The sequence below is a fragment of the Cladophialophora psammophila genome, assembly GCF_000585535.1.
Source record: "Cladophialophora psammophila CBS 110553 chromosome Unknown aczJe-supercont1.5, whole genome shotgun sequence".
Lineage (NCBI taxonomy): Eukaryota > Fungi > Ascomycota > Eurotiomycetes > Chaetothyriales > Herpotrichiellaceae > Cladophialophora > Cladophialophora psammophila.
Window position 1 is genome coordinate 375730 of NW_006912926.1, and position 12623 is coordinate 388352.

The 12623-nt window shown below is 53.9% G+C and overlaps 3 protein-coding genes across 3 annotated transcripts; 1 reads left to right on the forward strand and 2 right to left on the reverse strand.

Moving 5' to 3' along the window:
• Nucleotides 1–80: 80 nt before the first annotated feature.
• Nucleotides 81–2804, reverse strand: A1O5_03787 (uncharacterized protein; the record flags this gene model as incomplete). Its single annotated transcript, XM_007744398.1, has 1 exon — nucleotides 81–2804. One exon carries the CDS (start codon nucleotides 2802–2804, stop codon nucleotides 81–83), a length of 2724 nt encoding a protein of 907 aa, XP_007742588.1.
• Nucleotides 2805–3747: 943 nt separating this feature from the next.
• A1O5_03788 (uncharacterized protein) lies at nucleotides 3748–4278 on the reverse strand (the record flags this gene model as incomplete). Its single annotated transcript, XM_007744399.1, has 1 exon — nucleotides 3748–4278. One exon carries the CDS (start codon nucleotides 4276–4278, stop codon nucleotides 3748–3750), a length of 531 nt encoding a protein of 176 aa, XP_007742589.1.
• A 5414-nt stretch (nucleotides 4279–9692) lies between these two features.
• A1O5_03789 (uncharacterized protein) lies at nucleotides 9693–10601 on the forward strand (the record flags this gene model as incomplete). The annotated part of the gene is made up of 1 exon (XM_007744400.1): nucleotides 9693–10601. A coding segment is annotated over one exon (909 nt), but the record flags the coding sequence as incomplete, so codon positions are not given.
• Between the last annotated feature and the right edge of the window lie 2022 nt (nucleotides 10602–12623).

Consider the following 12623-nt stretch of genomic DNA (forward strand, 5'->3'; position numbering starts at 1 on the left):
GTATCTTGGCCACCGCTTGCTTTCCTTTTCCTCCTCGAGAGAATCCTTTATGGCCCGTCCCCAAAACAGTGTGCCTATAATCAACCAAATACCTCACAAACTCTCCCGACAAATCCAGCCAGGCCGACCATATTGGCGACAGGTGCTGGACCAGTCGCCGGCCCCGTCGTCGTCAAAGTAGGGGCGACAAATACCTGATCGCCCACTTCCATCCACTCCATTGTACTGCCAAACCGAAAAGACACTCTAATTTCCCTCCTCTCTTTTGTGGACCCGCTTTTACCGTCATGTTGTTCCTCCTCACCGAACACCTCAGCCTCATCATCAATGTCGTCAAAGCGGAAAAGTTCCGCGTCTTCCCGAGCAGATGCTGCGCGCACGTATCCCCTACAATGCTCGTCCTCGTCAAGCGCCACTGCCGTCACTTTGACCGCTGCGCGCATACTGTTGATGTACACAATAGCATGACCTCCTAGTATCAAAACTGGTGAACTTGCCTGCGCGAAATCCGAGGCCGGAAACCTCGCAGAAAATGAATGATACCCAGGGAGATTTTGGTCGACGTCGACAAGCACCATACCCTTGCGAGCCCTGCCCAATGCGATGGTATCCGGTTCGCTGTCAAGAGGTTCAACACCAATGGTACCTGTTTCTTCGTTCTGCATCCGCAACACTGGAAGGCGTAGAGTCCGTAGGGATACGATGCGCACTCGGAGAAATGCGGCCGCAGGCCGATATCCTCGACTCGAGTTCTTCGGGGTCTCCCCTTGGTAAGATCGCGCGAGGGTGCTCGATGATCTCTCTGTGTATGACGACTCAATAGCAGCATAGGAACTTGCTCTCACGACGGACTGAGAGGTCGGGGTCAATACGCTGTCTGAGTCCGGGTTAAACGGCCCCAGTAGCATCGTGTCCCCAACGGACAGCAGGCCGTGAGAGACATACCCACAAAGCACAATGCCTTGTTTTGTGATTTGGCTTTCCGTATCCAATGTATAAACGCGCGATGGAGGGATGCTGAAGACCTCATCGACGTGAAAAAGTGAACTCGTCACAGATCCACGCCGCGGAGGTTGATAAAGCCTAGGCTTACAGGTAACGGGTGCAGTTCGGAACAGTGCGTGCAGTTTACTTATGCCGAGCCCTGTGACTGCGGATGTCATTAAAATCGGGACAATGTCCTGCTCAGTGTCACTCTGCATCGATCCAACAAGTCGGTCAACTTCAGCCTGATCTCTTTCGTTGATGACCTGGAGCTCCGAGAGAGCAGCCCCCTGTTCCGAAAGAGAGGGTGGGCCGGGCACATTACTGAGCATGACAGGTTTCCTACCAACCGCCTTGAGAGCGGAGAGAATTCTTGCAAGCACCAGGCGCAACCCGGCCTTGGTTGCCAGATCCATTTTGGTGATGATTACCATGAATGGCACGTGTAGTCGCAGACACAAATGCAGATACGAGAGTGAAAGATCCACACTCTCACCGGTTCCGCTGTCAGCATACACCTCCACTGTCGGACCCATCGCACCGACTTGGCCTGTGGTCTCGCTGCTGTCATCTGCTGCAACGCATAGGAGGGTCCATGAAGGTCTCCACGATATTAGACTTCGGATAGCAGATTTGGCAAATTTTGGTAGGCCAGGGGAGTCAGAGAGCAAGACAAGACGCTTGGCGAGGTTGTGGATGTCTATCCACGAGGAAACATGACCTGACGCATAGTTGATGACAGCATTCGGAGAGTTACGGTCCTCTCGGTAACCAACGAGTTCGTGCGCAACGGAACTTGTAATTCCCGAGGCGATCTCGTGTCGATGTTTGAGCAACGACAGTCGGCTTTTGCCCCGTCCATTGTCTAGCGTTGAGGTGGACAACGTCCCTAGCAAAGAAGACTTTCCAGCAGAAGTGGCGCCTACCAGGGTCACTCGCATCTGTTCCGTCGAAGCGTGGTCGGCCAAATCTGACCCATCTTTTGGTCCAGAGGCGCTGGCTGGCATATCGAGTATTGTTTTTGGTATGTCTGCGTCTGCTGAGCCTCGTGAGTCGGGGTAGACCAGTACTTCAGCAACCCAGAGCGCGTCTTTGCGCGTCTTGGTGTGTCCGCTGTCGCTGTTGCTTTCTGCCCATTCGCACGTTCCTACGGGGACTTTCCGCAGAACACTCGTGGTACAGCCGAGACTTGCGGCCATGGCCTTCAGATTGGTCAAACTCTCTTGGAGCTCATCTTCGACCAACCCCGCCAGCGTGCCATCGTCAGCCACACCGATTTCGTAGAGGGCACCTTGACTTTCTTCGAGACCTGGTAGCAGCTTCGCTGGACGTTCCGGAACTCCTAACCTCGGGGTCGCCTCAGGAAGTACCGGCAAGACTAAATCTGCGTTCGACGAAGAATGGAAGGGCGAAGACTGCTGCAGTCTCCATAATAGTTGTGTGGTCAACTGTTGTAGCCTGGTTTGACGAGCCTGTGCAGATGGCTGGGATAGTGGACGGTCCAGCAACGAGTCACCCGGGGAGCGAGCTGTTACAACAACGGATTGGACTGGGGATGCAAAGTGCTGCGACCCAGAGACGGAACAGGTCGTGGTTGTGGAGAGGAATTTGCGCCTGGGACGAAGGAGAAGGTGGAGCTTGTACTCAGTAGGACCATCCTGGCGCTCTGGCTCTAGCTTCACGAGACCCTGGATGACCTGTTGCCTTGTGTGAGGAGGACGATCCAGTAAGTGAAGGGGCTGAGGGGTCGAGGATCCCGGTGTCGACCAGGGAGAATGTATTCGAGGAGGCTCATCCTGGTAGGTGAAGATGGAAGCCATGGTGGTTTTGTCTGTACCCTATTCCTCCTCTTCAATGCTCATATGGTGCGCCGTATCAACGATAAACGTAAGAAAGGTCGTAATAACGATCGAGTGACAGTGTGGGAGTAGTACAGGAGCTGGGACAGGCGAACAACCATTGTTGCGGTGGGATCAAACTGCGCGGCAGGATTCTGAGCTGTACAAGGGAGGTTCTTATGATGGCAGTTTCGAGCAGAGGGCGATGGTCATGGCAGATGCGAGAGTCAGGCTCTGTGGTATCGGGTGGATGACAACTTTCGAGTCACTCTGTAATAGGTTATCGAGTCACACAATCTTGAGCCTGGCGGACCAGGACACATGAGGGGAGTCGAGAAGGCTGATCGGCTTTCGGTTTTTGGCGGCAAAACTCACCTTAACAACGGGTCATGCCGAGATGGCTTCCATGCGGCCCTGTCGCATGCCATGTACGAGCAGAGCCCTTCTGATCTCGGCTCTTTGTGATAATACAACGCGCTGTACCGAGTATATACCCTATGTATGGAGCCACAACTCCAGGTGCACGGACCTCGGAAAGGTGAAGATATGAGCTGCCTATGAGGAGAACGCAGCTCCCTTTACATGGGCAGTACGTACCGAGTACTCAGCTGCCTTCGTGCACGCTCTATCGAGTGCGGGGCAATTTATGAGGCCATAGTATCCCCGCGATTGGACCATGTATGAATGCATATATAAGTCATTTCATTTTCCTTCATCTGGGTATCTTGAGTGTGTCTCCTGTTCTGTCCAGGTGTAGCAAGCTAGGGATGCTGTCGACGTGGGAACTCAGTAGATGGTGCGTGGACGATAACGGTGGTCTGGCGGAAAGGGCCCGGTCCTCCTTCTTACCCCTTCTATTCCGTACGTGGGAGTTGCGAGGTTCTTCCTGTTGTGGTGCCGGAAGGAAGCGATAAAATCCTCTCCTTCACTTGCTTTTCTCTTCTCCCTCAGATACTTTCTCCCATTCGCTATCAGTGCTGACGTAGCCTGAACTCTCGCCCAGGCTGCGCCGACGCCTCAGAGCCTCCGTGCTCTCTACCCCCTTTGGTTCAAGGAGTGTGGTCGAACTGTCGTTCGGCCTCTCGTGTCTCGGACTCTGACTCCGCGCGGACGGTGTTGTGGTGGCTTTCACAGAGTCGCCACCGGGCGCGTGCGGCGGCGGGCCTTCAGTTTCAGTATCACTCGCATTATCTGGCTCAGGGCTCTTCTCTTTCTTTTCTTTCGCCTTTTGCGCTTGCTGTTCCTTTGCGATTTCAGTAGCGAACCAGTTGATGGCGTACCACAGACCGCCGCATAGAACGGACAATACCAGGAAGTGTAGAGAATACGTTGCGATGAGAAGGATCAGAAGGAGGAGCTGCAGGGCGGCGAATGCGGCATTGGTAGCGACCAGGAGCGTGGGTGTCGGGCCGGGCGTAAAAATGGAATTCCACAGCTCTTCGAGGAACGAGGCCATGGTCTATACTGAGTGGTACTGCGCGACGCTGTATTGTAAGAGGTGAGCAGTAAGCGAGGACGAGGAGGCAGGCAGCGTGCAAATGCGAGTGCGAGTGCGAGGGTTGGAACTTGGAAGAAAGCGATGAAGTCTGCCCCGCCTCCACGAGGGTTTAGAGAGCTTTAACGTAGATCCAAACCCCCTGCTGGCGCCTTGGACCCCCTTGTGATTGCTGTAGAGGCAGGCGACCGCTCTATAAGGACAGTCTGTGGTATGTGAGTGGCTGCGGGCGCGGGTGTTGAGAAAAGTGCAAACGTGGCATTGATGAAGGACCACTGGTGACTGAGGGTTTGCACCCAAGGCCAGCAGTGACAGTCAGTCAAGCGACCGATGACCATGGCCATGACCGCAATCGGGCACCGCGGCTGGCAAGTAGTGAGAGTCAGAAGCATCATCCGCCCACTTCACCTTGTCACGTTGTCATCGTGACTTTTTCAACTTTGCACGAAGAACTGCGAGTTACTAATGGCTTCGAAGTCCCAGCTTATGTGTTTGCGCTGCACCTGCAATGTTCTATCCTCCGCTAGAGTCTCGAATGGCTGAGAATACGAGAATAGCCTCCGATTTACCTCGTACCTAGGCAGATTTGACCTTTTCTTCACACGACTTCCGCCTTTGACCACTCAAACCCTTCCTGTTCAGGTCGACTCCTGATCACCTAAAATCTTCACGACATCTCCCCGACCGCATACAAAATGATGACTTCTGAGACAAAAAGCATGCTTGACTGGTGACAAGCTCGGTAAAACGAGCCGCGCTCAGGATCTTTCAGATCGTTTTCTATCAACGTCTGCCAACCTTTCTTGTTGCGTTGCAGAAAAGTATATCTATCGGGGGGCAATGAGACTCAACATCTAATTGCTTCAATGTCCATTGCTGATCTGTGGAGCTGCAACTGACAACCTGTCAACCAGATGATACGCAAAGGGGTGGAAAGATCTTGGTAATGCCCATCCACGTTGAAGCTTGCGCTCGAGCTCAACGCTCGTTGTGTATTCAACAGCCAGACCACAAATAAAACGTGAGACGTGGCAGCACCATTACAATACCTTGCCCTCATGTAGTCTCGTAGAGCAGCAGTCTTGCTAGCAGAAGAAGTTCCACCGTCATTACGATAATGTGGTTATCGCATTGTTCTTCCTGCGTTTCGTGGGGTCCCCTTAGCAACTTCAATCCTTGTGAACGCCGCTCTCTCTACGTCTCGCAAAGGAGCATGGAAGCATCGTGCGGCTGAATGTTGAGTGTTGCATGCCGTAGAAGCGATCGGGGATTTTACCACTTTCATTCCTGTCATGTCCAATTTCAACAGGCCAATGGGGGCCAACTGCGTTGTAAATCCGATTCATCCGTGTACTTGTAAGAGTTCCGCGCTGGTACTCCTTCCAGCCACCTCTTCTCCATCGTGTTCGCCCCCATTGAATAATACTATGTCGAGCTGACGACAGGAGCTGAACATAGCAAACAATGGACGGTATGCCTGAGTGTCCACAGCAGGCCGAACAAGAATGCCCGAGGTCAACTAGTTAGTAACTAGAGCACTCTGTCCGCATGAAGCACAAATCGCCAAAGCACGGGGTAAGTGGCTGGTGCAATCCTTCGTGTTGACCAGCAGCCACAAGTGCAAGCGAAAGGATTCCAAGCCACAGATCCCTCTGACCACATCGGGGTGAGGCTGAACCATCAGCCAATTGCTGCCCATGGTAACCTTGAGAAGGACTCCAGGCGAAGGCGTTGATCGTTGAGGCTTTCGGAGGCTTCTTCCAGAGCGTGGCGCTGGGGGCCAGCGTGTGGCTGGTGATGGTGTAGGCTCCGACTCTCCGCGAGGAATGTGGATTTTGTGGATTCTACCCACTACATACCATCGAAGGGGTGATGTCAATGGCTTGTGTCCAGGACTCGACAGCTTGGGGGACAAAATAATGCCCAGGGTTGATGTTCGAAGGCAAACGGGCCTTTTGTCAAGGGATTAGTATCTCGTACGAGGGGATAACCCCCAATCTTTGCAAGGCAAGTGGCTATCCACTCCGCGAGGCCCCAGGAATGTACAGACTGGTCCGGAGCTCTCGGTTCCCTGCTCTTGTCCCAGTGTGTTTTTTTCTCTATCTCTTTTTTTCCCGAACAGTGGCCAAAACCTGAGCAGAGGACGGAGGATGGAAGCAATTGTTAGGAGGAGAAATTAGGCTTGGTTAACCACGGACGCTCCGTGTTGCTGAAAGCAGTAAACAAGGTGGCGTCGGTGGCAGTCGCGGATTGGCCCTGTCGCAATCTTCAAGGTCAGTATCATGTCGTGTATGAAGGCGAAATGGTTAGCGCGAGAACCAAGAGGGGAGGTTACAGCTTCTGCCCTGGAGCCCTGGGCCGAGGTGAGGGTTTGGTTGCATTCGTCAGTCTCCCAACTGCCGGTAGTTTGGGTTTAACGACAAGCCCAAAAGGCGAAAGGTGCACGCAGCCGGGGTGTTTTGCTGGTGTCGCTAGGAGAGGAAGCGGAAAGAGAAACGAGAGGACAAGACGAGACGAGACGAGGTGGCCTATCGGGTGCAGCACAAGCGCCTCCAAGATTAATGCCGCCGGCTTTTGTGCATTACTGATTCATTTTCTCTTCCATCTCTGGCCTTTGCTGGGCATCTTGGGGGCGAATTTATTACGGACTCTTGCACCTTGCTCCCCTGCTTCCCTGCTTCCCTTTTCTCTCCCTCGGTCGGGTAGTGCTTGGTGCTCACCACTGATCTCGCCATCTGCGCCCGTCCACCAACCACCCCGTTTCCCCTATCCACCACTAACAGTCGATCCGTCGAGGCCGTCTTTCCAGGCTCGACTCCCGTAATTTAGCCTCACCACTGCACCACACACAGCTCAGTCCCCATCGGGCCAGTTGGCGGCGCTGGGGCGTGTCAGACCTTTTTGAAATCACCACCCAGTACGTACGAGTAAGTACTCCATACCTTGGACGTATTATGACTTCGGACGAGTCGACTTCGGGATCCCTGCGCCGTTGAGCTAGATTAGTTGGCGATCCAAGAATCGCCAGCTGGAAGCTGCTGAGCCGCTGGGCGTCTGGCGAAACATTTCTCGCCGGTGGTCGCCAGACACTAGTCACCTAACTGGTTCATCAGAAGGGTGCATGAAGAAGAGGAGAAGGAGAAGGAGAAGGAGGAGGAGGAGGAGGAGAGAAGAGAAAATGAGAAAACGCTCAACCTTCTTCCCAACAGAGCGAGCTAACTCTCTATTACTAAAAAGACACAGCGTAGAGTTGATGAAATGATCTCCAACCAGACAAATTCATGCCACCTGCCTGATGAAGCAGTTGTCGTGCTGTGGCCTCTTGAAGGTTTTTCGTGGTCTCGAGCGCTCAAGGCTGATAGGCCACAGGCACAGGCACAGGCATAGGCGGCCGACGCCGGGGGTCAGACGCCCGCGATGGAGAGATACCCTCTGCAAATTTGTTTGTTTCCCAGCACCCATCCCACCAGGGCGTTGGTGATCGTGGTTGCCACCACCTCTGCTTACCTGCTTATGGCTCACCTCTCACCCGCTCGGTGCTAAATGGGTTGGCGGCTTTGCGAGACTCTGCTCTGACGACATGCAGTCAGGCTTGCTCTCCATGGTGACACGAACCCCCCGTATATTTTGGTTTCTGTCATTTCAAGGCTGTACGCCGCCGCATCTTATTCCCTCCCAAGGTGCGTGTTGCTTTCGAACAAAAGAGCATTCTTGCGCGCTCCCAGGTTTCCACAAGACTACTGAACTGGCCCCACTGGAGACGAAGTTTTTGGTGAGTTATGTAAGTAAGCAGTGCTGACCGTGGCTGAGGTCGCTCCGCTCTCCATGGGCTTTGGAGAGTGGGCTATGCTGGTGTGAACCGGCAATGGCTCTGGGTCCATGGACTGTCGTTCCCACCTCCCCCATCACATCACGTACCTGAACTCTTTTGTTACCAGACTCAGCGGCTTGAACGCACAGTCCTCGCTGACCATCTGCAACAAGCACCTCCCCTGGATCTCCAAAGCTAGGCTTTATGATACCTGATTTCTTGGACCTCTGATCGCGGGTCAGACTCCGCCCGACCTGACCTGGCACGACCTCTTCAACCACCAAGCTACATAGGTACTCTTACAGATCACCCCCGATTGCTGGCTACCCAATGTGAACATCTGCCTGGCCCCCCCTTTTTCGACATTGTCTTCAAACGGCCATCCGTCATCTTCGGCTTGGGCTTGGTCCATTACAGTTCACCCCGTCTCCATCTATTCAAACGTGGCGAGGGCAGCACGCTCCCAATCCCCCCTCTCGAGCCACATCTCCATTTCCCGCCCTTGGGATCGCTCAGGCCCCCAAAACAGGATCAAAACGTTCTTTGGCCATATGAGTAGCCTACAAGGGACTGTAGGGCTGCGCTAAAGGGGAGAGGCGTGACTCTTTCAAAGCGTTTATCCGTCGAGGATATCCCCGTGTCGTGGACTCGTGGCCATCAGCAAACCCACCTCGACCTCAAAAGATCCGGTCATCAGCATCTCTCGTCTATGCCTTCAACGTGCCGTGCCTAAAGGCAATTTGGATTCCCTTACCGGCCAATCATTGAATATCGTCATTACGCAGACTTGCCTCCAACAGAAAATCTGTGCGGACCCTTTCCCACCGCGGGGATAAAGCAGCGCACCTATTTCGAGATATTATTTATCGGAGCGGGCCCGGTGGTTTTGGGACAGTCAGTGACCGCCAACTCTCCGCTCCCCTCTCAGCCAGAACTTCGTCGATCGAAATCCGACCATAAAAAGAGCATTCAAGAGATCTCGAGCTTGCTTTTGCAGGCTCGGCTGTAGCCTCAGTCAATATTGCGTACCTTAACTCGTGCCAGTCTACTCCTTCCATCTTGACGGCTTCGCCCTCGGCCTCAGAGCGTTTATCCGGTCAAACTCAGAGCGCGACGTATAGCGAGAGTCGAGTCTCGACCGCCAGTGGTCAAGGTAGTGGCCGAGTCGGCACTTTTCAGGGAGGACAAGACCAAGCCAGATCGCGAATACCGCCCAACACGGTTTTACAGTCGCATCAGCAGGAGGGTCAGCGTCTAGAGCCCTTTTCCTATCCTGGCCATCAATATTCTTGGACGTCAAATCAACCACAAGCGCCTCCAGCAGAACTGCAGTCCCCAGGGCTGCCACAGTATACACTCCAACGGCAAGGGTTGGTGAAATTCATTGAAGTGATCAGGGTAGTGGGATGACTGACATGGATGCCTTCTAGAATGGCTGCTCAGGTTCTTCCTACACCGTCATCGCAATTCCCCAACCACTTGCCTTACGGGAACGACATGATCAATTCTTTCCCCAGTAAGAATGCCGACCTCACTCTTTGCTTTGCTGTCCGCTGATCTATGGCCAGATTTTGACAATTTACCGCCTGGGAATGCTGCCTACACCTCCGGACCCCCACCACAGTCGCTTCTGATGGTATCTCAACCTTCAATCAACTCCGAGGTGCCATATCGCAGACGTTCATCCCATTCGCCGCAGGCAGCCATGAGCGCGCCCGCAATTCGTGACCGAACTCCCATCCGGCACCATAGGCCCAGCCTTTCTCGAGATCGCAGTCACAGTCGGAGCGATATGCTGCTGGCGTACGCCACCGAACAAAACCAATTGCACCAGACGCAATCACTACCGTCAATGGCTGCTATGCCGTCACAAGGTGGGTCGACAATGCCACAAATGTACAATATGCCTTCGTACAGCATGTCGCCCCCCATTAGCAGTTTCCCGCACCAAGGGGGGTATTTTGGATCGCCAGTTCCGCCACCGACGGCGCAACAAGACACGACCACCGATTTTCCGCTTCACCACAATGAAACGGAAGCCCACGCATTCTATCCAGTGGGGCGCACCCCTTCTCATGGTTCAGCAATGAGCCTACCTGCGCCCGATTCGCCCAATGCTTTGTACTTGCACGGCCAGCCACAACATAGCCAACAGCCATTGCCCTCAATTGGGATGGCGATGCAACCCTTCCCACCAGTGCCACTAACATTGGAGTCCTCTCCCGCGGAAATCGAGATCATGCCATCGAGACCCAAACCACAGTGCTGGGATCACGGATGCAACGGACGTCAGTTCTCGACCTTCTCGAACTTGCTACGTCACCAGAGAGAGAAGAGTGGCAGCGCGGTCAAAGCTATCTGCCCACACTGTGGTACGGAATTCACGAGAACAACGGCTAGAAATGGCCACATGTCGGGCGGCAAGTGCAAAGGGAGGCCTGAAGGGGAGACTTCGAACCGGGCAAAAAAAGAATCTTGATTTTTTTGTTTTTTGATTTTTAGGACTGCATTGCGATGACGACGATATGATTTGAAGCATCAGACGAGCAAAGTGGAGCAGGAAGGACTAGATTGGGAATACCAAATCCTTTACACGCCAAGTCACGACCCGAAAATCACTTGTTCGAGGAAGGCGACGGAGATAGCAACGACAAAGAAATTGGGCGCATGCTCGGCCACGGACAGCGTCTGGGACACTGCTTACCTGGGGGAATTGGAGGGGTGGACAATGTTGACCCACAGCAGTGCAAGATCTGGATGTGATTCGGATTGTTTTGTCTGGCAAAAGCATGAGAAGAGTTGACCCCTCAAAGTGGGAGATTTCGATTATGCTTTGCAGCGGTGTTTGGTCTTGGGGGCGGCTGCTGCAATGCTACGTCGTATAACTTAGAAAGCGGGACCCGTCTCTTGGTTTAGGCGGCGGCAGCATTTCAAGAGGTTTTTTTGCCTTGTGGAAGCGGCGTTCTATTCTCCAAGGTACCAACATTGTATGAGGGGGGTTGTGTAGGGGAGTCTCGAAGACGCGTCCAGGGCAAAGCAAGCGGATGGGGAGACAGGGATCGAAGGGGACGATTTTTTGTATGGCAGGAGGTCCTGATACGACGGTAGGACGAGGCTCGAAATGCAGGATGCGAGGGACCAACCGAGCGACTACCGACGAGAGAGGACTGGACCAATGCTGTAATTAGCCGGCATGGCCCGTGGGTTGAGGCTTGATCTAGGAAGCAACGTGCAGCCCGCTTGAGCAGCAGATCATGGCGACTCGACCGACGACTTGCCCGAAGGGAAACAAGTCGCTTGGCTGGCGGCATCCACATTGGGTTAGAATGAAGAAATGTATGTAGCAGCACCTGTCATGGACATGAAAAGGGACAAATGTGTTTGGTGCTCAGGTGTTTGGGAGGGAGTGGGTGTAAGGAGAGAAGGGTGTAGCTTAGCTGCAGGCATCCTGCGCAGGTGGGTAGGATGCAGAGTGCTGGAGGTGCTACATACATATGTCAAAGGTCGATACGATATGCGACTTGCGGTGGGTTGGTGATTTGAAGTTTGTCAGCTGCACCTACTGTGTTACCACAACAGACGGCAGATGGCATGAGCCCGAGTTGGGAGTTTGTAAAGTTGGGGTCGTCACCAAGCACCATCACACCTCGGCCATTCAACCAGGAAAATAGCAATGGGGGAACACCAGGGGGGGGGGGAGTGTGGAAGGGGGGGACAAGGAGAGGCGAGGCTGACACTGTTTTGGACATCATGGGCACCCTCTAATACAAGTACATACTTACGAAGTACTACCCAGTACCGTGTTAGTGTCCGCGGGCGCCTCTGGGCGCCTCTTTTCCATTTGTTTCTTTTCTCAAATCTTGGCTTGGTAAGCTGGTCTCTCGGCCCCAGGCACCCACAGGCACCCACCCACCCAGAGATCGACCAGGGAGGCTACCAGGTCAGGGAACCAGGGGGGGCGTCCACACAGGGCCAGGGACCAGGTACCAGATGGAGGGTCACCTACCTAGGCACGTCTCCAGTGTGAGTGGGTGAAGCCATGAGTCCTGAGTCCCCCTTCCCCCGAAGCACCACAGGCACCTGCAAGCACCCCCTAGAGCAGTCCTCCATCCAGGTAAGTACCTGCCCAAGTAAGTCGTGATCACTGATGAGTGGCATGACCGATGGCCGCTTGCCGCTCTACCCATCGTAAAGTACCATCCCTGTCACCTGCCTGCCGCGCTTCCCTCGCCGCTCGCTTCATGCTTCTTGTCATCAATTGTCATGTCGATGCTGCCACTCTTCGCTAACACTCGCATCGCCCCTGCTCCCGTTCCCTATTCTTGTTTTCCTGGCCTTATCTCCATCTCAGTCGCGGCGCCGTCTTCCTTCAGCCCTTTCGCACCAAGCGCTCTGCTAACGCCCAAAGCTGCCATGGATTCCTTGGCCTCGAGGGTTGATGGCGTCTACTCGTACAGTACTCGGTACAGCCTCACAGCTCAGCCTGATCCACTAC